The 26,906-nt window shown below is 40.4% G+C and overlaps 1 protein-coding gene across 1 annotated transcript in view; it reads right to left on the reverse strand.

Moving 5' to 3' along the window:
- Positions 1-22,083, reverse strand: part of LOC118810643 (adhesion G protein-coupled receptor A3) — a 194,847-nt gene extending 172,764 nt beyond the window's left edge. Inside the window, exons 1-2 of the mRNA XM_036574580.1 lie at positions 21,372-22,083; positions 6,926-6,997 (exon numbers count right to left, since the gene is read on the reverse strand). Of these exons, the coding sequence (XP_036430473.1) occupies positions 6,926-6,997; positions 21,372-21,619 (320 nt within the window). The 5' untranslated portion in view covers positions 21,620-22,083. The remainder of the gene's footprint in view (positions 1-6,925; positions 6,998-21,371) is intronic.
- Positions 22,084-26,906: the final 4,823 nt, after the last annotated feature.

Genomic DNA, 26,906 nt, shown 5'->3' on the forward strand with positions numbered 1-26,906 from the left:
GGAATAGCTGTGGCACTCTTCCAGCAATTCTTGATTGGCTCCTTACGCATAAATATGGATCACGCAGATATAAACAATTATAAACAACTTTGTTGTGAACATACATCCCTTGTGTAAAGAAAACTATTCTCCTTGCAGATGTGAGAGTACAGAGTTGAGTTCTTTGCACACTGAGTGACTGTCAGTGCAACTGACATGAGTGTGCATTGACTATCTAGTAAATTACCGTATCACTAAGAGATTAAAAACATTGTGAACTTAGTCATAGAGAAACGTTACCCAGCTCTGGGTAACCAGAACATGACAGATATAAGCTAATTTTTGTTTGTTTATAGAACTCAGCTCTTCAGGGCATTGCACTCCAGCTTCAAAGATTCTGGTGTCGCCAACAGAGCTGCATTTTCGACCCCAAAACTGGCAGTGCTCCAAGAACATGTCTTCTGGATGCATGCTTGGTAAACATTCCCATCAGCGCACTCAGAACCAAGCTCAGATCCCAGTGGGCACCTTTCAGCTCTTTCTGTCAGACTCCTTTTTGTGAAAGATTCAAATTACAACCCAGCTGTCCACATGGGCAACTACTTCCATCACAGCCAGTCAAAGACAACAGCAGGCTGTGGCGTTTAATGAAGTCAAAACATTACATTAAGACATAATTTGAGAGCTGTTTTGAATAAGCCGCGAGGCAGCCTCAGCTGCTCACCTCCTGTTGCTGGCAAGTCTGAGGAATATCCCTCAGGGGGTCATCACAAAGCGCTGTTCCCGGCTTACAGAGCTAGCCTACCTTTTCACACTACCCATATCAATTCACATATCAATTCCCCCTTCACAAGTTGCCTAATCTTTTCTGGGACAGATTAAGTTGTGGGTTTAAACGAAGCGAACAAGTAAAAGCTTAGCTTTTCCCTGCTTGAATAGACCCAATTCAATCGGATAAGTAATTGGCTACTTGAGGCAGGTGTGTTACAGTAAGGAAAGCACCAAAATGTGTGATGCTGTGGCCTTTCAGGATGACTGAAGATGGAAAGTCATGGGTTACATTCTATTTTTTTTTCAATAGGGAAAAATATATTAATGCTCCAACAAAGATCACTAATAAGAATGCATTTTTTACTGATTTTGAGTGTAGCCTATTTCACATGCAAAGGTTTTCAGGAGATCAGATTTATAGCATGGTAAGGCTGCACCAGAACACCTCTCATTTACTATTAAGTACTATTTAAGCAAGTAACTAGTAACTAAGAGCAATGCAGTACGAAAGTAACTAGTAGCATATCACTTAAAAAATGGTCAACAACAGATTAGAATCTTTTTACTCCTTTTTTTCTGCTTTGTGATTATGTAATGCTAGGGTTTAGGAAAGGTGCGACACATGAACATATACTTCTTCTTCTTCTTCTTCTTCTTCTTCTTATTATTATTATTATTAGTAGTAGTAGTAGTAGTAGTAGTAATAGTAGTAGGTGTATTTAGGTGGACATTTTTGTATACCTGTGCTTTAAAGTTTTGCTTTGTCATTTTAAATGGCCTGTTCAGATAACTACCTCATATACAATTATATCATTAGCAACACATTTGAGTGAAAAGTAGTGAATTCTTTAATTTTTTAGTATTTGGTACGTTCTCCTTTTGCTTTAATGACAACATGCATTTAAGATGGTACGGATTTTCCAAGTCTGAGCAAAAGCCTCTGGTGAGTAGTTTAAAATCACCTCAGAGATGCCTAAACAGGTCAATGGGAGAGCTAGGAATATATGTATATATATATATGATTCTGAATCGATTCACAAATGTCAAAAAACGATTTTCTACGTGATGTTGACGGAACGCAAAAGACGGAACTTGGAAGTGGGTAAGTGCAGCGCCCAGACAGTCTGTGGCGGCACATAACAAAAACACTACTGGATGAGTGAGAAATCCGACCGGCTCCCTCTGCATTAAAGTCAGGTTAGATCAGGAGTAACAACCCAAATGATAAGAAGAGCCATTTTGTCCTTTCAACAAAAATCAAACAACCTTGGGAGCCGCAACATTTAATGTCCAATATGTCTCAGTATGTGTTAATGTCCTAGTATGGGCTAAACAATGTAAACGAAAATGCAGATTTACTTCGCTCTGCTTTAAGCTTCGCCTACAGCCGCTTTCCTCCCATCTCTGCCAGAAAACTTTTCCTCAGAAGTAGATCAGTTTCTAGATCATGTCTCCTTGTTCAAATTTACCCGTTCCAAATGTGGCACCATTTAAGGTGGAATGGGAGAATTCGAAAGAAGCGACTTCATCTTCGCCACTTTTTAGTGTGTGACAGTCTCTCGTTGCAGATTTAACATACCAGGAAACCAACTGCGCTGCTTATAAATGCGAATAACACATCGCTGCTGTGTGACCTGCAGTCTGCACGCCGGTTCTCAGTCGTTGCGAAACATGGCTTTCACGCCATGTTGCATACGTCCCGTCTCGAAGATACTCTACTGGCACAGCGACCCCCCCCCCCCCCCCGTCTCTACAACGAGACCAAAACCGAAGTTATAAAATCACTAAAGAAAACGGGTAGAATAGCTGTAAGATGTGCTGCGTGGACATCTACTGCCACTGGATCTTATTTCACCATAACTGCGCATTTTATTGCAGATGCGTGGCAGCAGCTTCTCGTGCTCCAAACAAGAGCAGTGAATGAGAGCCTTCTAGTTCACTTGCCACATCACTTCCATTTGTTTTATTAAAAAAGATATTGGAAGTAAATTCATTATGGATCATTACAAATACTTTGCTTTAAACGTACCAAGTCACTTTAAATAACAATAACACTGAGTCACTTAGTCACTTTAAAATGTATATTGTCTCTATATTCTGTGTATATTTTGTGTATATTTAATATATTTCAGTTTTTTTTTTTGTATTTTATTTTATTTTTTTTGTATTTTATTATTTTTTACTTTCTGTAGAGTGATTAGCTGAGCCTCACCACAAGCATTTCAATGTATAAATGTCCTGACATGTTGTGCAAATGACAAATAAACTTGAAGCTTGAACTCGAAACTTGAGCTCACACAGTGAGAAAATATAAATGCTATATAGTAAAAAAGATGCATCGAGATGCCTCGATAATCGTTTTATAATCACATCGCGGCCCTCTGAATCGTAATCGAATCGAATCGTGAGGTGCCTAGAGATTCCCACCTCTAATATATATATAATAATAAAATAATATTTGACCTTGTGCCAAATTTGCTTAATTTTGCTTAAAATTTCTATGTTTTAAATTTGATAACTAAAACTTTATTGTTTATTTCTTGGTTTAAATGAAAAACATCCCATATTTCCAATGTGGTCTCAGACTTTTAGACCTTACAGTCTATGATCAGATCTGATATCCTTGCAATTCTTGAGAATCTAAAAATGAGTAAGAAGACCAAAGATATTTAGGTCATGTTCGGCAATAGATTTTGGGGGAGTGTGTTAATCTGTTTGCATGCCACAAAGCAGGCCTGGCACAATGAAACACTGCTTTGAGACAATATCCATGCGCAAGACAAGGAGACTTGAATGAGACTGAATAATGTTAGTATTCTTACACAGAAAAGCATGTCATTCATCCACAGTGGTGCTCCCCCTGCTGTTCAAACTGACAGAGCCACCAACAGCTGGCTCTGGCATTTACCTAACAATGGGCACCTGATGCTGGCACAGGGACAGGCGCCGTCACTGGGCCAGATAAACTGGCAGCTGGTACATCTGGCATCCCCATCACAGGAGAGCAAGTTGGTGGCCAGGGGCAGGAGGGCCATGCTACAGTGCTTTAAATGTAATTTAAACTGGCAGCAAATCAAATGATGTACTGTTCGATTATAAAGGAGAAGTGGTAGCAGAGGCAGTAGAGAAAATTGTACCACTGCCAGATAAGCACATGAAGACTGGAGTCTTAGAGGAAAATTGAACTGATATGGCTTAGAGCTAGGCAATATAATACTATATAACAATGTGATTTCATACTCTGATAACAATATAGGCCTATGTCATTAACCTTATGAAATTGGTTGTTATCAGGAATTTTGCATATTGTAATATGATGATATAATATATACATGGTCTGAACAGCATCATTCTGACCCAAATTATCCAGGTTTTAGCCTTTGAACTAAATGACCTTTGTTATTTCTTATGTACTTTGTTTTCTTTATAAGATTTTCTTTGTGATTTTGTTTGTGACAGTGGAAACAATACATCCCAAGATCATGTGTGCTCTGCAAGAGGCTTGTATTCTCAGATTTCTTGCAGAAAGTTATGAATGAATATTAAAAATGTATCACAAAACTGTGGAAAATACCATGATATAAACTTTAAGTAAGATCATCTAGCCCTAAAACATCTTCACTATTACTGTAATGAAAGTAAACATCACAAAGGCTGAGACAAACCATTCAGAGGCATAGCTTTGGGCCACATTCACATTACAGGGATGAAGTGACAGTCCAATTTTTTGTCAAAATATGACACAGACCAGAGACATGTGGACATTAAAATCTAATCTTCTCAGATAAAATTTGTGCCATATATATACATGTGTGTATATATTTATGAAGGCCTGTGCTGCATTATAAATGCATTATAAACTATTTTCAAAATTTTATTTTTTTTCCATGATGTAAGGTGTTGGTAGTGTCTAAATTCCACCTTTACTAGAGAAACAAAAATGTGTTGTCCATTGTTGTTCTTTTACAAAACTCTACATATATATGAAGAGATATATACACTACATGGCCATGAGGATGTGGAAGCCCTTCCTAATTACTGATTCCAGCCACACCCATTGCTAACAAGTGCATAAAATCAAGCACATGTCCATGCAGTGTCCATTGACAAACACTGACAGTAAAATGGGTCGCACTAAGAGCTCACTGACTTCAAATGTGGTACCATCATAGGACGCCACCTTTGCTACAAGTTAGTTCGTGAAATTGCTGCCCTGCTAAAACTGCCCAGGTCAACTGTAAATGCTGGTACTGGGAAACGGAAGGATCTCGGAGCAAGAACAGCTCAGCCACAAAGCAGCAGACCACACAAACTCAGAGTGGACCCATTGGGTGCTGAACCACACAGCACATAAAAATCACCCATCATTCACTACAGAGTCACTAACCGCCTCCAGAAGCAAAATTAAAACAAGAACTATGCATATTGAGCTTCATCACATGAGCCTCCATGGCCAATAAGCTGCACACAAGCCAGAGATCACTATATGCACTGCCAAGCGTCAGCTGGAGAGGTGTCAAGTACACCACCACCGGACTTTGGAGCAGTGGAAACATGTTCTATGAAGTGACGAATCATGCTTCACTATCTGGAAGTCTGGTGGACGATCCTGGGTTTGGTGGATGCCAGGAGAATGCGACCTACTGGAATGTATAGAGCCAACAGTAAAGTTTGGTGGAGGAGGAATAATGGGCTGGGTTATTTTTCACGGTTTGGGCTTCGACCCATAGTTCCGGTGAAGGGTAATGTTAATGCTACAACATACAAAGTCATTTTAGACAATTGTATGCTTCCAACTTTGTGTTAACAGTTTTAAGAAGGCCCTTTTTCTGTTCCAGAACGACTGTGCCCTACTACACAAAGCAACGTCCATTTTTGACTTTCCACACCCCAAAATCTTGTGGATATCCTTCTCACAAGAGTAGGGGCTGGTATAGCCACAAAGCGGGGGAGGGGGTAACTCTACATTAATTAATCCCTGTGGTTTTGGAAAGGGATGTCCAACAAGCTCATATAGGTTTGATGCTCAGTTGTCCATCAACTTACATATGGCGTATATACAGAGCTGTCATCTAGAGTTACTAATTTGCAGTAGCTAACTTGATGATAAAATGTGCACATGTGGGCCCTATCAGGAAAGAAGTGTGTTCAAACTAATGACAGCTTGAACAGTTTGTATCACTTATAAATACTAATGTGAGCTGTCAAAGCAGAAAGACAGAATCTGACCAAAATCTCAGAAATGAACAACATGGCTTATAATGTAAACATAGCTATACTAAAATATTTGTACTATAGCATAATTATTCTGTTCAAATCATTCATGGTGCAAATAGTCAACATAAATACAAATTGTGGATAAAACCAAATAGCTAGTATTTGGGAAAATAGTGGTTAAATGAATTGATCCAAGAATGAGGTCTACTCAGTAGAAACTGTGTATTTGGCATGCTGTTCTAGGTTATTATTCCCTTCTTTTACTCCTCACCGACTCACTGGTGTGTCTCTTTCACATATCCTCATATTTGTATTTGGCATTCTAACTAGAAGAAAATATCACAGGCTGCCCTTTGCATGTGCTATTCTCATTATTTCGGTTCGGTTTCACAGTTGGTGGCAATCCCCATGAAAGTGTCCTGTCACTGAAACGCAAATAGCAGCTGAGGAAGGCCCTTCTGAATGTCAGCGTGCCTGTCCTGGGCGGGTGGGCTTAATTAAAACAGAGGTAGCAGGAGCAATCAATAAGACACCCCGGGCCACACATTCTCGGAACCCCTTTAGTTGCTTATTACTTGATCCGGATACTCCACAGAGAACTCGACCCTGGCCTGCCAGCAGACAACCTAATCCAAACACAGATTAAACATACGGCATCTTTGGGTCATCACTGCTGAATAGCAGGCCAAGTGCCTTGCTCACACTTCACCATGGAGACAAAAACACAGACAGTTTAGCCTGGTACACAGAGCAATAAGAGGAACGTGGTACTGCAACTGTAGGACTTTAAAGAGTAACAAGCCAGCAATTAGAATCTATCACTTAAAATGGGGCCCATCTAGGCTATCCGTGTGCAGTTCTCATTACGGGGACGCTGTAACACTATGTGCCAACACCTCCTTATTAAAATAATTTTCAACATGTTATTAATGCTCATGGAATGGTTAAATGTACTCACAGTCTCTCCAGAGCACGCAAGCCGAAGAAGGATCCATTTTTCACCATCGAAATTTTGTTATTGCTGAGGATCCTAAGAGGGGGAAAAGATAATCAGCATCAGCAAAATCTCACAAATTCATAAATAAAACATCACCATTTCATTTTTCAACCAAAATGTCTGATAAATCACTCAGACTACCGTTTATGCAGTCTGGGAATGTCATAAATATCTGATGAACTTCATACTGGAGGAATATTTATTGCTATTTGAAGTAATGTAATCTAAGGCTTGTGTGATGAGAACAGATCGTCATTTCACGCATCCAACACATACAAACAACCCTAGGTTCCACCACAAACCTTAACCAATCAATTAGATTCCAAAAGCATATCCAGCCTGTGATTCCATTTGCTGCATAATAATTAAAATTACATCAACTGTTGTGATGAGATATTTTTTCTTCATTAACTATTTCTACATAGACTATAACTAGTGCAGACTGTAAACTACTTAGACTATCTTATCTAATTCACTTCAGACAGTACTAACCAAAAGTAGAGCTGGACATAAAATTTGAGTTACATATAAATGGATGAAAGAAACAGAGAGATGCTCAGAGAGATCAGGGTGTGTAAGGACAGAGCGGAACCAAATATTAGCAGGTATGAGATGCTAGGCAGATGGTAGTCTGCCACAGCTTGGGATCAGCATAATATAGCACGCATTGATTTATACCATTTAGAACTGAGGCCACTCTCCCTCACAATGGTATTAGGGGCAGAGAGAGAGAGAGTGAAAAAGAAAGAGAGAGACAGTACCGTGGGTCTTGTTAAGCCAGACAGGCCACATGCCGCCTGCTGAAAAAAGAAACGAAGAAACAGCCATAGAGGGAGAGAGAGATTAAGTTGGAGAGAGAGAAAGAGAGAGACAGGCAGTGAGGTGTGATAAATGCCATGCTTAGCCTCCCTCCCGTGTTCACATTATTTCAGCAGTTCGGCAAACTGCGTTTTTGGACTTCACATCTGCTGGAATATTGATCACAGAGGTGAGATATTAGATCATCCTGTCAACCGCAGTGCTGCTCACTCAGGCATGCCAGCAGGCGTTAAGGCGTGTGCGTGCGTGTGAGGAAGAGCCTGCTTTACATGCATGACGAGAGCTACACGGCTTCTCTAGTCTACACACATTTCCACCCAAGCTCGGCCGCTGCTTCGCTCTTCTCCAGCCTTCCCCAAGGTTGCATGCTGTTCTGAAGGGCCAGATGGGCATGGCCTGGGAGGGTAGAGCTGAATGGAGACAATGTGCCACACGTCGCCTCTGGCAAGGATAGCGAAGCCACTGATTTTCTTTTTGATCCAAAACCAAGTAATTCCAAGGCTGGTATCCTAATACTATACCATACCATACCTTTAAAGAGTCTAGTGATGGGGAAACTGAATTTTCCTCACTTTGTTTTTTAAATAAAGAGTTTAACGCAATATGTAAACATTGTTAATGTTTCAAAGTGTTCAAATTTGAGTGCCTTAACATGAGTTTGTGGCCATGGACACACTGCTACGGATATGACTGAGAAGACGGAGAGAGCATGGCTTTTATCAATAAATACAGCTAAAACATACTTCTCTGGCAAGCTAACATGTGAGCACTTCATCCACCAATGAGGAAAAAAAACACCTGTAGAAGATGACCATCTCAATCAGCATCCGTTGCTGTACTGGTTGGCTGTAGTTTTAGTTCATTAGCTCATCTCATTAGCAGTCTCTGTTATGTTACTCATTTGCAGAAAAGCCTGCAGATTTCCGTAGGCTATTTTTGATTAATAAAACATGTTGTGAAATATATTTCTCTGTGTGATGCTATTTTTTTGTGCAACACCAGTGCTGCCACCTAAAAAGGTCAATTTGTCAGAATACACATCATGTGTACAGGAATTTAGCCCTCATCCATTCACAATGATGTTTATGAGCCTGAACTTTTTTAAGTGAGGCACAATAAAGGGCAAAACAAAGGTCATTTACATACACATTTACATACAAAAAAAATGTTTGTTTAACTCTCGTGTGGTGTTCGGGTCTGCAGGACCCATTTTCAATGTTTACCAAAAGAAAAAAGGAAACGATTTATTATTATTTCAACCCCAGATTCCTTGGTCTTTGCTCATTTTCTGTGAAGAACATATAAAATAACACAAAATGTGTGTGTGAGGGTGGACAACATGGACAGGCTGCTGACTGGCTATAGCTGCTAAAGGAAAACCCTACGCTGACCACGTGCTATTTTAAACATCTGATATTTTTACATAAATTGTTATGGCTGTACTGATTTAAAAAAACAGTACTGCGGTGGGTCCACCAGACCACCGCAACAAAAACATAACGCCACACAAGAGTTAATTCCCTTTGGATTTATAGATAATAGTAATAATAGTAATAATAAATGTGTGTATGGGGAGCAGAAGGAAAGAGCAAAAGAAAAAGTAGTTTCTATCCAACACAATTACTTGGTCAAATCCTACTTTTTCAAAGTCAAAAAGCTGAAAGTATTTCAATAAATGCTAAAAGGAAAAACCGGGGACCAATATTTTTTTATTTGAGGATTAATTCTCAAAAAGAAACATCAGGAATGAATGTACCAATACTTCAGTATTGAGCCAGCCATCCCTTAACTCTGAAACACACATGTAAGCCCTGGTTACAGCAGCTACGCAGAACCAGCACAATCTGCAGTGCAGGCAAATTCCACATATGGTCTATTGAATATGTTGGAAAAAACAAGGGTAGAGATGCTTGAGGCAATTCACTTCGACTCCTGAGCACACAGAGACAATAAATACAAATTACCATACAGAACAAAAACGACCACAAACAATGAACTCTCTAGATATGGCCTAGCGCGGACGTTTGAACCTGCGCACAGTAAACAAAGCAACTTTTATTAGCACTATCACTGCCAACAGCCCAATACTGGCAACAACTCTTCAGGGGAAAAGGACTGGGGAAAGATGAATGGTGTGAGTGAGATTGTAGCATTGCGTGATTGTAATGTAAAGGGCAGTGATCTACTCCCAGAGGCAGCCCTCTGTCTGACTGTTCAAAAATCTGAGCAATCTCTCTAATCTCATAACTCTGAAACACTGACAATCTCACGCTATGTGACTAGACTTAAATTCTGGGGGCAAACTTCTTCCACAGCAGACCAGAGAACACCACTACTGCTCTCACCCTCCTGCTATATCCTTTTCCAAAAGATTCTGTGATATTTTCAACTTTAGGAAGCTTTTGCATGCTTGCTGTCAGACTTTGCATTGCTTTGTAAACCCTTTTACTGAGACAATCATCTATCTGCTAGAGAAGCCATCTGCCAGTGCTCAGGAACATAGACAGTACTTTCAGTTCCTTCATCTTCTGTCTCATTCAGATACCCACAGGAGAAACTGACTCTCTTGCACACACACAGCCCCTCTGGCATCGGAGTCCTACTGTAATGCGTCCTGGCTCAAGAATGGCCCGGCTTGACTCACCTTTTCCGGCATCACCTCATCCTCAGCTCTCTACGGGCATAACTTAATGATTCAGAGCCTCCTCAGGTAACCCACTCCTAAACAAACAACCTGTTCATTTACAGCTTGTGAGCTCAGATGTGCCATTAATGAGGAAAATCTCTAGAAGCACTTCAGAGATCTGGTTGGCTGGAAAAATATGGCATAAATTTGCAACTGTTCAACATTCAGAGAAATAGAGTGTGTATGCTGTTCTCTGTGTGATTTACTGTACTGACCACACACACACACACACACACACACGCACATTTTCTAAACTGCTTATCCAGCTCACCAGTTCAGATGGATATTAAATCAATGCTTGGATTTTGACATCCCTGTACTAACCAGGGATGTCAAAATCCAAGCATTGATTTAAAGGTGGTAATTTAAGTGCATCAGTTTTGGAATGTTGGAACTGATTGTAATTGATCATACCAATTCTCAGTTCTATTATTATGTGCTAGAGTTTTTTTTTTGGCCAAAATAATTTTCTTGAGTTATTTTCAAATGTAAACATTTTCTTCCTAGAAGGCTATATTCTACTGAAAGTCACATCTGTGTGCTTTGTGTTTTCTGATTCATACCGAAGTAATCCAATCAAACCGAGTCATGGTGAAATCTGAGATTTCATGATGCACTTAGTCACCTCTCAAGAATCGTAATCGAATTGCTGTGAGGTCAAGAGACTTCCACTCTGGTATTGAGTGAGTACTGAAATCCCATTCAGCAGTGAAGCAAAAGTACATGATATTCAGATGCTGAACTGGTTCATCAGTGTACATTATGTCAACAGTCCCATAGACTGCCATTCCTTTAACACTGCCATTATTTTCTTTTGCTCGCTCTCTCTCACTCCCTCTTGCTTTCTCACCACATGCAGCATGGCAGGAACAGAGGCTGTGTGTTTGTGCAAACTGAAGCGTGTGAGTGTGTGCAGCGCTGTGTTCGTGGCTCTGTTTGGCCAGCGGAAACTCAGCCGCTCCTCGACCCCCTCATGCCTTTTCCAGGCCTCTGCGCAACGTCCAGGAAATCGCAGGCAAAACATAATTGTACATTATGTAAACAGCGCATGCCGAAAATCTGGAGTGTCCTTCCAACTTTCTATTTACAATATCAATTATGTTCTCTAAGGATAAGCAGCTTTTGGAGAGAGAGAGAGAGAAAGAGAGAGAGTGAGAGAGAGGACAAATCAAATATTGTCTCGCTAGGGCTGCCGGAGCAAATGGTCTATGTCATTGCTCTCTGTGTTTCTCTGATCGCTTCCATCAGGAAAGGGTGCGCAGGGCAGAAACACACTCACGCACGCACACACAGACTCAAAGTCTCTTGTAGACATTCCCATATACAGTATGTAGCTGTGGAGTTTGACAGTACGAAGAGGGCCCCTTTTAAGTCTTGTGTGTGTATATTTTGGAGTGTGTAGCAGCTTCTTCGTGGACTTGTCTGCCGTGTACGGGTGGAAGTTAGATTCCGAGACATTATTCACTCAGTCAACATTAGCTATCCTCCCTCTTCTCATCTCCACTTTCACCTCTCAGAGGCCCACAGCTGGCCAGCCCCAAGTAGATCATGCTTAAACTGTTCTGAGCAGAGCTAAGTGCAGCTCAGGCCCTTCAGCCGCAGCACTGCATTATTATAAAGGCAGCATAAACGAAAATAACCCCAACTTCAAGCATTCGCAGGCACCAATCACACGGACCAAGTAGGGTAGAGATCACAATTTGAACTATTACAAACATCCCGAGCGGACAGCCCGACGCTTTCCAGCCTCAGCTCCAAACCCTGTGTTATTCTGTAATATCGGGTTTCTTGGAACGGCTAACCAAAATAACATATTTCAAATCGACTAACATTGATCTTGGACGTGAAACAGACATAGCTCACCAGTTCAGATGGATATTAGGAGAGCCTCAAATAGGCTTGGACGAGCAGAGAGGAGAAGCAGATCCACGCGGTATGGCCCATCTGGCTGGACACTAGAAAGCAGCACTTGTGGCTATTTTAGCCACCAGTCCTGGAAGACTTATTTTATTTTTGCATTCCTTTATCTCCCTCCCCACCCCCCATTTTTCCCTAGACTAGCATGACACCATCACTGACTGGTTCTAACTTGTTGCACTTGGCTTAGAAAATGAAAAATTATAACATTCTGTTCTGTGAGCCATTAGAATATGTGTGATCTGTCTGAATAAAGCTGTCCTGCGGTTTGCCTGATCCTGAAGTGAAAGGCAAACACTTACTGTGCTGGTACAGTGGCTCAGAATCGGGTTGAAAAACATAAACCATGTCGCCACCACAGGATCATCAATTTCCATTTTAGCTGTCTGCAAACACACACACTTACAACTTAACAGCTTTCAACACATTATCAGCAGAGTGCGTGGATGGGGCCTCACTGTGGTGCAGGGTCAGGCAGAGTTGACATGTTCTCCCGCTCATAAGCTCACCCCCACAGACAGAAGCCGTGCTCTCGGGGCTTTAACTCAGCTGCTTTACGATGTTTAGGAAAGCTGGAGCACGCAACACACATTTGAGGGCCGCGGCTGCCAGCAGGCCAGTGGATTTATGGCAGTTTAAATAACCTCACTATTTATTCTATTCACAAAAAGGGAGGCAGGGACAACAGCACAGTAACGGATCCTTGGCAGGCTCTCTATTTTCCTTTCTTAATATTTTTAGATGGCTGAACGTGTCAGACACATTCTTGGGTTTTCTGAAGGGTACAATGGGATTTATGAACTTTTGTGATATTGTGTGTCTGTGCGTAAGAGTGTGTGTGAATGTATATGTACATTTGTTATACAGAGAGAATGGCTCAAAGGAACTTTTTGTTTTGTCTACGCAGCTTGTGATGTGCTTTCTGGATGATACTCTCACAAATCTATCATAACAGAAAGTGGGGTAGAGGTAGCAGAGCAGGCTGAGAATTCAGCTGTTGTTTAGGGAAACATGGGTTTGACTCCTGCTGAACTCTACTGCTCTGATTGCTTCAAGGAAACAAGAGTTATCTACTTCAATCTGTTTATGTTTTTTTTATTATCAAAGTCATTCAGAAATATATACATTGTACACATTGGTTACCCTGGTAATATTTGTTTATTTAATTTATTTGCAAAGCAATTGGCTAAAAGGGTGCTATACAAATAAAGCTGATTATTATTAGTAGTAGTAGTTTTCAAATCCATTATTATCTATTTGGTTTCCATCTGCATTTTTTCATGGTCTGATTATTTTACCACTCAACCATCACGTAAATCAACCTGACAACAAGTCTACTTTAGTTTAATTTCCATTTCTAGAGGGCCACAGCATTGCACAATGCATTTAAAGTGCTTTTGAAGTGCTTTATGAATACTACATGATCAGCAATTCTATTCAATACTTTCAATACTTTACATTTTTTATTTAAATAGCATCGCCTTGACGCTGTACTGCCTATAGCCAAATCAAATTGTGCATGCTAATTTGACTCCAGTGTGCATAAACATGCCCACTGGCATATCAAAACTATATTTAATTCAGTAACAATGTGATGAATGTTAAGCTATAACCTTGTTTCCCAGTTCAGAACATCTTGAAAAAGGGCCATAATACATTATTTAGTTTATTTAACATTTCAAGAGTTTTGCATTCATACAAAAGAGACTGAATTTGATAATCAGAGATGTTAATTAAGCTGCGACTACTTTTTTCTGTGTTGCTGTTTCCGTGTTCTGTGTTTGCTACAGCATTGTTTTGATATTAAAAATTCAAGAGTTGCTTTCTTTGTCACCTCACACAAATCATTAGTTAATACCACACTGTGCAGTCAGTGTCCGGGCTCTCCATGACTTTAGTTAGAAAAGATTTGAATAAGAGCTAAAATCTTTGGCCTACACTAAAAGCTGACTGAAAGCCCATACCTATCACGGTTCATTGGCCTTCTAGAGACCACTGAATGACATTGCACACTTGCCTCCGGTGCTCTCTGCAGAGAGATGAGGCAGTGCTGATGTCCAGGACCAGAGAACATGCCCTGAGGTAGCATATCATTTCAACAACTGAAGTCTCAACTCTTGAGATTATGTCACCGCACCTCATACAATGCCTTTGTTGTCTGCTTTCACTGTCAGTGAGGACCACAGAGCCAGAGAGAGAGACAGAGAGAGGGAGAGAGAATGAGAAAAGGAGAGAGGGAGATGGTATGGTTATGGACTGAGGGCTTCTCTGGCCCTGTCATTTTCCATTAAGAGCCGCAGGGCTGCTGCTATGTGTGTGTTAACCTGTGCCCTTCACGCACTGAAAAGCACTTGCTCTCTGCCTGTCAAATATTCATACAGAAGCACTCAGACCACAGGAGAATGTAAGCTACAGGCTACAGGCTACACTTGAGAAGAAACAAGCCAAAAAACAAAAGTGACTCAGAGAAAACTAGATTGAAAAACTGAGAGAAAGAGAGTGAGAGAGCTGAGGCTAGGTAACTTTAAAAAGATAGAAATTCAAGCTGTGCTAAGAACATTAAAAGGTTAAACATAAAAGGTTAATGCTGGTATCTATGCTCAACATGAATTCAATGATGAGATCTTGAGCATGCCGTTTCAGACGCGCTTAATCATAATTGCGTCAGGTTCCAAGTCTCAAGTGGAGCAGTAATAATACTGACTGACACTTAAAATGAGAAGGGGAAAGGCCCCTGCTCAAACGCTGCGATTATTGCCAATCACACTGAGAGGAACGCAAGCCAAACAAATTAACGGTTAAAGCAGTGCCAGCCTAATCTGACCATGTTCGCGTCAGAAGCAGTAACTGCTTCAGCTGGGCTAGTTTCAATATTTTTAATATTCAAGTCAGAGAGAGAAATGTAAACAGTGAAAAAAGTGAAGGAATACATTAACACCTCAAAGCACAGCCAGGGATTTGAAAACGACACAAACTTTTGTGTTTTGGAAACCACTGACTATGGGAAATGCTGGAGCTCTGATGGGCTCTGTGGTTCTCAGATCTTTTGATCTTACTACTGTGGCTTGCTTAAAGAGGCTGGAAGATTCTATTAGAGGTTAGACAGCCTTACTGGTGGCACGCTTATTATGCCAGGGAAAAACCACAGATTCATTCCAATTTTGTGAACTAATCAAACATAAATCGCCAGACAAAAAGCAATAGTGAAACCCAGGTAAGTGAGGCTACTGTAAATTGCAATGTAATTTTCAGACATGCAAGTCAAAAATGTGGCAGCAATCCAAGCAACTGCTCAGTCTAAAAACAGAGGAAACTAAAACATTGCCCAGTTCATACTATCAATTATGGAAGTGAGGCGTGGTTCCATGCACAAAAAACTCCCAGAGTGTGGACAGATCCTTTCCGCAAGACGCTTTTACTTAACTGAATGCCGAACACTAGCTCTGTAAAGCCTCTCTCTCTCTGTAGCTGATATGGTGTCTCTGGTGCCAGAGCAGCTGTCAGTAAGCATTCGTACTCACGCTCCTGTCTTCAGCAGTAGCAGCCCTGAACTAGATCTGGCCTCATGTTGACATGGCTCAGCCTTCTTCCACTGCTTAGACTGAAGACATCTGGAGACATCAGCGCTACACAGTCCACTAGGATAGGGAAAGCCATGGATCTGACATGTCCCAGATTAGGTAATACTATGATATAAATATGCTCTGATATGAAATAATGCCTGATTAGCTTTTACTAGCACAACAGCCACAAACTGAACCTTCAAAAACTACAAAATAGCCCTGAGACTTCTCCAAATTCCAAACACAAATGACAATCAGTGCAAGCCAGCATGTTTCATTTTACTTAGGCTAGTCCAATAATTCTGTCCTTTCCAATAAATCAGACAAGATTGCCTCTTCAGTCTGTTGGCCTTACAAAAGGGGGCATCCTGCTCCTAGCGCTCAGAGGAGTAATAATGCCAGCATGTTAACAAGCATACAGACACACCCCAGGGTTTAGGGCAATGAAGAGGAGAATGAAGGAGACCAGGGGGAGGCATTAGCACGCACCCTGAGGAGTGCACACTTCAGTCGGCTTACCCTTGGCCGTGTGCACACTTCCCTCTCAGAGCTATTTATTTTTCCAGTGAGCAGAAACAAAAGTGAGACGTGGGAGGCCACTTCAGTATGATAAAAGGTCACACTTCCTAGTGCAGGAACAAGATTTCCTGGCCAGCCAGGACCAAAACACAGCATCAGGATTCAGGCCAGCAGAGGAGAGCGCACACACACACACACAGACACGCACACATAGAAGTACTTGAATAATACGTTATAAACTTATTTATGATAAGTGTACATATTTCAGAACCTCTGAATTACATAATCCTAATACCTAAATGTTGACGTGCAAACTGTTTTTTCCATAGCATCTCATTGCTCTGATTTAGAATAAAAAATGATCCCAAACAGTGTGATTGGCTGACTCATTTGAATGTATTTAGCTGCAATTCAAACTTTTGGACTGCAGATCTAACCAGAATGTTCATGAGAACGTATTTGGTCACATTTTGATGAGAAGATATGATTTTATGTCTATGCCCCATTTACACCTGGCTTCAACTTGAAAACTGTATACTGCATAAGCATATGGCTTTCAGGGATTCACAAAAGCTTTCCTAGCTTTTCCTTTAATATTTCTTAAATATTCTCTTACAGTCTTATTTTTTAGCAAATTGTAATTGTATTCTCATGTAGGCTATGGGTTACGTTGTCATAGAGGTTATGTTGCCACGCAGACTATCAATATCATGTTACATTTTACAGATTATTTTAACAATTACATTATGCGACACTCATTAGATGTTACCATTTAAGAGGTTTGTCCAGTCAGTTTGCACAGTCTACGACAAATGTGAGACTGTCGTAAAGGTAATAAAACATCTAAGAACTTTTTTTCCCCAGAATATCATGTTCTTACAATACAAAGTTAAGAGTTAAGAAAGAAATTAAGAAAATTCTTAAGTTTTTTGAAGAATAATAACTTCTTTATGTACTTTAGAAAAAAGGCAAATTTCAGAAGACTTTCTTTCTTAAGACACTTCTGTGAATCCAGGCCCTGATTTAAAAAAAGTACACTTTACTAACTGCATGTAGAGTTGGAATCACAACATGTGCACACTGGCTGCAAGCAAGTAATCCCTCCCCACGGGTGCATGAGTATGGCCAGGCCCCCAACAAGCGGAGTAGTAATGAAAATCAGTTCTGAACTGAACATTTTTGTGAAGAAACTGGACTGCATTTGCACCAAACTGACACTGATATAAGCCTGTTCACCTACACTGAGGGATCTGATCACAATTCAAACTGCACTGTTAATTTCACATTAACTTTCAGCTCTTGTTAGCTAAATGCTGACTGCATGCACATTTTGCATGTTGATTGCATAAATAAGGTCTACATTATGTATTAGCAAGCACTTGACAAAGTGTGGGGAGTGCTGATCTAATAAAGCTGTGCGTTAAAGAAAAGTGTTCACAACAATGTTGATGGCATGCAACAGGGGAAAGATCACAGTATGGGCACATATTACACTATATCAATACATCCACTCTATCACCAGATTGTATTTGAGACATTTTTTTAATTATTGAAAGTAGGGTGGGGCAATATCACAATATATATTGTTATTATGATAAATTTCATCACAATACAATACAATTTTGTGCTTTCTTTGAACATATCGTGAGTACTTGTAGTTAGAACACTGACCAACTGCCTGTTTCATTATAAAGAGAGCAAAATTAGTCCCATTTAACTGGATTTAGTGCAACACAGTATGCCAAATATTGAATAAAAATCATTATGTTCACAGATTTTGATACTATTTTTTTAAATTTAGTACTACTGGTTCTTATTTCTCTGTTTCAACTGATCAAATGTTCGAAAAAATAAATATTGTGACATATTGTGTATTGTGAAAAAGTATCGCAATATTATATATTTTTCCACATCGCCAACCTCTAATGGAAAGTCATTTCTAAAAAATGTCACTGCATTGCTATGAGTCCGTAGGTGTTATCCACATGTTAAAGCTGTATTGGTACCAAGTTACAATGTGGCTATGCTTTATGAGTGCTTTGGAACTTAGTTTATTAATGCTTATTAATTAGGTCTTAAACACCTTAAAAATCTTTAATATACAGTAAGAACACATAAATAAATTGGTGGCCAAATAGTGAGCCCGCATTCATCTTCATTGTTAAAGCTCAGATCTTGCTGGTTACTTATCTCACTTCGTCTTCTCCATCAGTCAGCATTATACCAGTTAGCTTCATCAGATGTTCATAATCATCAGAAATAAGCAGGTATACTGTTGCCCTTTTATTTAACTACTTATTAATGATTTTTAATTTTTTTTTTCAACCTAATTCATAAACATTAATGAACAAATGTTAAACCATTTTCAAACCTTTCATAAGGGTAGTCTTACTGTGAAGTCACTGCTGTGTTTAATAAGGACTAAGTTTTTAATTATTATTGCAACAATCATAACATTTCAATACAAATTTAAAGAACACTCCACATAATTAATTGGGTCACATGATCGCAATCAGTTCAGCATTCAGACTGAATGATCTGTCAGAGCACAAAACAGTCACCAAGAATACAAATTTTTCAGAAGCACCACAGCATACACAAGCAAAAATGTTGTGATTAGTCAGCACACATTCACAAATAATTAGCAGAGAAACTTGAGTTTTCAGATAATGTATCATTAATTATGTAGCTCTAACAGTGTGTGGGCACTGGCATTTCACTGATTCAACTACGCTGACCCAAATGCGCTGAATAGAAAAGGCAGAACATGCACCTTCTAGCTATTTGCCTGTACGAAAGGGAATTGTGAGTGAAAAAATAAAGAAATAAATAAACAATATGGCTTAAAACAAATTTACAAATGATTCAACAGTAATGTTATTGACTTCTTGTATGTAATCTCACCACTTAGGAGTGTCAGAAAATAGGGCTCTAAGACAGTAATTGCATTCTAATTCCTCTGAGTGAGATAGCCATTTCTGCTCTGGAGATAAACTAATCAGCTCATCTGCGCCGTGTTTTCAGCATGTAATAGGATACAAAATGAGTACAGCACAGTTACAGACCAACACTGTCAAGGCTCTTCCACTGAGGGGAAAAAAGAAAAAAAGAAAACTTCTGCAAATTAAAATTTCATGATACTCTCTCTGCGGGAAATGTACAGACTAAGCATGAGATTAGCCGTAATGCATGTTTAATATTGTACCTAAAGGAGCTAAGTCATTTTGTTTGCACCTATTACAGTCTATTTAAAAGGCCTTAATTCGATATTGACTGCAATGTCTTGGCTGAGTTTATTTCCGTGCTGTCTCACTCAGTAAAGCAGGCACTTCTGTATCTTTGGTTAGGCCATTATGCAGTCTATAGGAATGTCATATTAATTACAAACTAATGAGCTAATAGTATTAGCTGTTAATTTATTCATAGTTTGTTATTGGTTCCTGAAATAGTATAAAATACTATAAAAAAAGTATAAAATTTCACTCGCCCTGGTGTCCAAGGACAGGTGATGCATCTTAACAGGCAGCAAGTTCCCAAAGGCAAAAAGCTATTAATAAAGATACAAAAGATAAGAACAAAGCAAATGAGGAGAAAAGGAACCATCAAAGCAAACTACACACTTAAACAAGATGGTTCTTCAAGGGTTCTTTAGCAAATGCAATTGTTCTATTTAGAACCATGAGTTCCACATAGAAGCATTTCATGCCTAAATGGTTCTTTGCTTGGTGAAGTGGTTCTTCAGATTGATGGACAACGTGTTGTATATGGTTCTCTATCGAACCCTTTTGAAAAGGTTCTACACAGCATCCAAAGGGTTCTGCTGTTGTTACAATCTTGCGATAGCAGAACTCTTTTTGCTGCTATTCAAAACCATTTTTTAAAACATTCTATACAGAACCATTAAAACACACTCTCCATCAATCTGAAGAACCATTTTACCATGGAAAAAAAAAATTAAGCATGAAACGTTACTACATTTTACATTTACAGCATTTAGCAGACGCTTTTATCCAGAGCGACTTACAAAAGTGCATTGTTGTCTACTCAGAGAATGTACAAATACGTTAGAGTGAAGGCTACTCCTAAACTCAGATACTGCTAGAAACAAGTCTATACTGATACCTAGAGAAAAGAAACAGAATTAGACATAGTGCAATACATTAGATTTCAATAAGTACTTATATTAGACCGCGAGAAAGGCTGCTGTTCAGACAGCCAGTGGGAGTTCGTTCCACCACCTGGGTGCCAGGACAGAGAAGAGTCTTGATGCTTGATGATCTATATAGAACTCGTGGTTCTAAACAGCACCATTGCATTTACTAAAGAACACTCAAAGAACCATCTTTTTAAGGATGTACAAAATGACAGAAAAGAAGAGTTAAGGGCAGCAATTCTAATCATTTAGTTAGAGTTTTAAGAAGTTACAGTTTTAAATATAGTGCATATGCTCTGCTGTGTTAAATATAGAGGTATGGGGGGAAGAAAGAAAGAGAAAAAGAAACCAGGCAAGACAGAAAGACAGAAACCAAGTAAGCAAGCGAGAAACACTAACAGAAAGAAAGAAAGAAAGAAAGAAAGAAAGAAAGAAAGAAAAATAGAAAGAAAGAAACTAGTACAGATATAGGGATAGAAGAAAGAAGATACGACAGTTACTTTACTCGAAGGTCACTTTCCTTTGGCTACTGCTTATCACCAGCTGAAGAGTGTGCGCACGTGCTCCGTTACGTCAAAGTTTGTTAACGCGAGCGCGCTTAAAGTTTCCAATAACGAACAAATTTACTACAGTAGCAATAATTATTATTGTAGTTCTGACTACTTGTTGACTGCTCTGACTTCACTAAGTCATCCATACATTCATTCATTCTCTCACTCACTCAGCAGGCTGTGCTCGGGTGCTACTCACAGTGTGACCGAGGTGTTGGGCAGCAGTGCGGGCTCCAGCGTGTCCATCAGGTCCGCGTCCTCGCACACCACTTTCACTCGCACGGTGTGCCGGCTCAGCTCTTTGGAGCGCTCGGCCGAGCAGTGGCAGCTGTCCACGATGAGGTCCGGGCAGTTCCTGCTGGACACACCGCTCCTCCACAAACCGGCCACCAGCAAAAGCGCGGTCAGCACTTCCATTGTGGAAAGAGAAAAAACGCGAGTCTCCATACTTTCAAGTTATTTCTTCCCAACCTCGGGCGCTGTAAGAGTCCATTTCACGTGATTAGAGAGCCATGTATTCCCTTAACGGCGACGTTTCAGGGCGATGCGCGGACGGCACCTGTCTCCACAGCTCCTCCATTTCCACACACACCTCAGACACAGTTCACACCTTCATGTCTCATCCACGACTACAAATCCAACAAGCATCATCGCTTCAGCCGGAAGTTACCGTTACGTTCTGTCAGAGTTTATCACACTCACGTTCACTCACTTCATCTCCTTCAGACGCCGCTCCTCACTCTCCTCACTCGATAAATCCCTGAGAGAAAACTTTCCGAGTTCAGTGAGCTGTGTCCTCTGAATGTACACTTCCGGACAAAAATATGTTACAGTCCAAAAATGTATCAAATAAATGAAGGAAACTGAGAGCTCTGGAGAATTTCGTTAGTTTTTTAACGGCTGTCAACAGGTTGTCGTGGTGACTGGAGCAGCGCGCTCTGTCAGCGGCGTGGAGCGAAGTGGCCCCGCCCTCCCTGAAAGCAACCAAGAGCCGCCGCATTTCTATTGGCTTAAAGTTTACCACGTGACTAAAGTACAGTTTTACCGCCCCAAATGAGGCGTAGGAAATCTGACAAATTGCTGCACTCACTGCTCAAGACAAGTAAACAGAAAGATGGTTCTTTAAGGGTTCTTTAGCAAAGACAGTGGTTCTATATAGAACAAAGACCACTCAAAGAATCATTTGCATGCTCATTTTAGCATGCAAGTGGTTCTTTAAGCATTCATGGTTCTACACAGACCCACTGTCTTTGCTAAAGAACCTTTTTTTTTGAGAGTGGTTACATTGATAGTAGAGACAATATCTTTTTCTAATTAGTGTTGTCAGCTACATTTAGGTGCAGAGCCACACATGAGTCTAATGTCACCATGCCTAATGTCAAGCCTTGGCTAGAGAGTATAAAGCCACCCAGTGCTGGGCTGTGGAATAGTGGAATTTTATTCCTGATGGCAGTGGTTACAAACCCCCTCTCCTGGAGGTCCACTTTCCTACAGAGATTACTTCCAACCTGCACCTACCATGCTGCCCCCTCCCCTTACCTACACTAATGCATCTGATGCAGGCAATCAAGGACTTCTGAAGAAGTTAATTAGCTGAAGCAGGTGTGGCAGATTGTGGTTCGAACTGCAGCCCACAAGAAAAGTAGATCTCCAGGATCAGGGTTGTGGTAACTGCCCTAGAGTGATGGAGCACCATCCAAGATCTTTATCAGCAGAAAGCTGATCAAAAAGATCTTCCAGTACATTGTGGAAAATAATTATTTTGTGTAATGCTCCTGTACTGCATTTGTTTTGTACGATCTATTCATTCTTTCTGACACTGGTTCCACATGCAGCATCTGCTAGAAAATAATACAAAAGGTGCAGCGCTCACTTTTGTGATTATCTGTATCTCGGTTATAAGCTTGATGTCATACCATGACAGATGATCAGGTTGATTAAATGTGTAGGGCACACATTCAGCCATTTAAACTCTGAAGGAGCTCTCAGGTGAAATACTGGGTTTTAAGAACTAGGAACTTGATGACAGCTTAATCATCAGTGAAGAGTTGAGAAGTTGCTTAAACGGATTCGCTGAACAGCAGTAATTTGTGAGCTACTGCAGACACCAGGATGGAGAACAAAACAGAGACTGTGTGCGTATTACTGCAAAGTTCTAAAGCATTTATGTGGTTGGCAGACAGTGATGGAAGTCCATTTTAAGCAAGGGCTGTACATATATGAGCCATGTGTTTTTGTTTGTTTATTACATTTAGCATACTTTTTTCCCTTGGAGTGAAATAGCTGACTTCAAAGAGTACAAATTATTCCAAAATCCTATTTACAGTACACACCATTCATTTCTATTGCTTTTCAGTGTAGTGCTAGGTCTGTGAACATAACCTGGTAGCTTACACTGTAGCCGTGGGTGTTAGCGCTGTGATCTGCACCATGGCTGCAGGCTGTTGAACGTATGGGATTATAATAGCTCTGAGAGACAGAAGCTCAAGCAGCTGGTTCAGCTCCGAGAGCCGGAGAGGAAAAGGTGCTTCCCCTGAGTGGAGCACACCAAATTCCTCTCTCATTATACATTACACCCAGAGAGAGGGTAGAGAGGGTGAAGGAGGGAGAAAGAATGAAGGGGGGGGGGACAGCGAGTGAGCAAGAGAGGGAGAGATGGAGAAGTGGGAAGAGAGGGAGAGAGAGGGACAGATTGAGAGAGAGAGTAAGAAGGAGAGGGAGGGAGAGAGTGTGAAACAGGGAGAGTGAGAGAGAAAAGGAAAGAGTGAGAGAAAAGGAGAAAGAAAAGCAAAGAAAGAGAGTGAGGGAGAGAGAGAGTGGGAAGCAGAGATAGGGAGAAGCAGAGAAAGAGAGGGAAGGAGAGAGGGAGAAGCAGAAAAAGAAAGGGAAGGAGAGAGAGATAGACAGAGAAAGAGAGGGAAGGAGAGAGAGAGACAGAACAAGAGAGAGAGAGAGGGAAAAGGACAGAGTGGAGTGCATGAAGGGGGGCTGGAGAGAGAGAGAGAGAATCTGCCCTGTACCCTATGACCTGCCGACCAACACTACATTTCTCATCCTTCTCTTTATGACAACCAAACATTAGATGGTTCTTTTGTGGAAAACACCCATGACAAAATTTCTCACCCCCCTGACCACCCCACCCCCCCATACACACACACACTCAGGCACACACACACCCTGTTTCTGGGAGTGGAAACCAAAAACATACGTTAGGCTTCTGCGTTCCTTTCACATTCTGTCGCTCCCCTGGCTGCCTGGAGGAGTTGTTTACACAGATGTACTTTCACCTCTCCAGCTTTGGAAGTCCATTGGGGGAATAATCCCTCCTTCTCGTCTGAGGGAGCGCAAGAGAAAGATGCACACGACTGACATCATCATCTGAAATGATAAATCTCCACATGGAGGAGAGACAGAGAGAAGTGCTTGGATGGGGGCCACCAGTGTTCACTGGGCTACCAGCTCCTCACTAATGAGAACCAGAGGCTCCATTGCTCCATAATGAGGTGCAGGTATTTTCTCAGTGGTAATGTAAGTTGATTCACCAGTCAACAAACAGTAATGCAATCGACAGGAACGACTGAGAAATTTGATTCTGAGAGCTTAGTGTAAGTTGATTCATCCAACAACAAACAGTGAGGCAACTGACAGGAACGGCTGAAAAATTTGATATTGAGAGTTTAACTTATCAAACTGCATTACAGAACAAATCCAAGATGGCCATTTCGGCTAGTTCTTAAAACAAACAAGTACAAAAAAGGTGCTTTGGATGGCATAGAAGAACCACTTTTGGTTCCCTGAAAAACATTCAACATACAGTTCTTTAAAGAAACAACTTTCAGAATGAGATATATGAGTATGAAGAGCCTTTTTAAGGTTTAAATAACCTCTATGTGACATAAATCTTTTATATTATTTTAAAGTTTCTCCCAGGACCATACATCCAAGCTAAGAACCATTTAGGAACATTTATTTAAGCATTCATGAACATACAGAGAGAACAATACCTAATAGTGCCAGTGTGAAGTCTTTTCATGTTTTGAAATTTCATGGTGCAGAACAATTGTTGATTACCCACAGTAAATGCCAGTTAAGACAGTTTTCTGACGGAACCAAATCAATCCATGTGCCACGTTCAGAGGTCAGTGTTTTTTTCATGCTAGACAAATCTTAGCACACTGCTAGACCTCCAGACATACTGCAATTACATTCCTCAGTAAATATTTGTTCACATGTTTAAAGGAGCGATATGTAAGGTGACACAACCTGATGAATTCATACTCCACATACTGCAAACAAATGGGGGCAACATATCAACAGAAAGTCGCCATGTCAATCTCTACCATAAGCAACAAGGAAATGCACAGCCCCTCCTCCCAGAGATGGCTTATGAGGAGCCTGGCCTCTTACTATTTCCCCTGTTATATCAAAAACATGACTGCAAAAAAGCAGTGAGTCCTCAATGAATGGTGGGGAATAGAGCTAAACAGCTAAAAACAAAAAATTAAAATAGTTTCCAATCACTCGCCAAGGGCCTTCCTTTAATTTTAAAGTAGAAGGGTGTGTGTTCACTAAAAAAGCAAAACCTACCTGTATGTTTCCTTTTTTCTACAGCAGTCGGGTTTTGGGCAGTACAACACTAGCATTACTGTTACTGAGTGCTGATTGGTTGATGACTGGAGCAGTTAATTGATGTTCGTGCTCACTGACATCATTAAAGTACATGAGGTGCCATTTTAAACTCCTATAACTCGAGTTCAAAAGTGTTTAAAAATGTAACAGCAGTGTTAAAATGTTTTATGCTGTTCTGTGTTCAGGATATGTAATGCATTCTTTTACCTTATAAATGTTTAAGCATTTATAAACTCAGGAGTGCCCTCTAGTGTTTGAGAAACCTGGAAGACATTACCTAGTGGTAATTTTCCTCTCTACAAGTTCTCTGCCTCCTCCTCCCTCTTCACTTCTACCGCTCCTTACTAATCTAGAAGAAGCATTGCAGGTTCAGCATCAAATTTCATCTTCCTCGCCAAAAGAGCTGTCTCCAGTGGTGGAAATGTTAACTCTAGTTTTGATTCTATTTGTGTCTATTTAGCCTCTCATGTTGGACCAATTGCAGTCTCGATGCTACAGTGACTCATTATCACCTCTTGAGGTAGAAAGTGGTATTACAAGATAGGACAGGCTAGGGCTAGCTGGTTAGCATGCTAACTTCAGCAGATATCTCTGCAACACGATACATAGAAGTCTTTGACATAATGTAAAAAATGTTTCCTCACATTCTGTTCTAATTTTGGAATGTTTCAAACTACAAATTGCACCTTTAAGGAATAATGTGCTATTGCAGGTTAACGTTTACTTGTAATTATGACAAAAGGCTAGCTGCTTTGTTGTCTGTGTCTACATAAACTATGACAACATTTGGGAACTGATAAAATAAAACAAAATGCTATAAACACCATAAACAACTTTTAAAACATGTGCTTACATGAGATATATTCTAAAAATCATGGTGTTAAAGAAGCATAGAATCTCCCATTATATAGGCAAAAGTCTGGGATAAAGAAGATCTGAGAACTTTTGACAGGTGTGGTCCCATATGTATGGTCTAATCTAATCTAATGACTGTTTAATCTTCCTCCAGCAGGAGCGAGGCACTGGGGACAAAAGACAGGTACAACGCCGTTCTGCTGGCACATAGCCTGACAGGTACACAGATATGAACAGAGGCGCAGGAGAG

The sequence above is a fragment of the Colossoma macropomum genome, unplaced genomic scaffold, assembly GCF_904425465.1.
Source record: "Colossoma macropomum unplaced genomic scaffold, Colossoma_macropomum, whole genome shotgun sequence".
Lineage (NCBI taxonomy): Eukaryota > Metazoa > Chordata > Actinopteri > Characiformes > Serrasalmidae > Colossoma > Colossoma macropomum.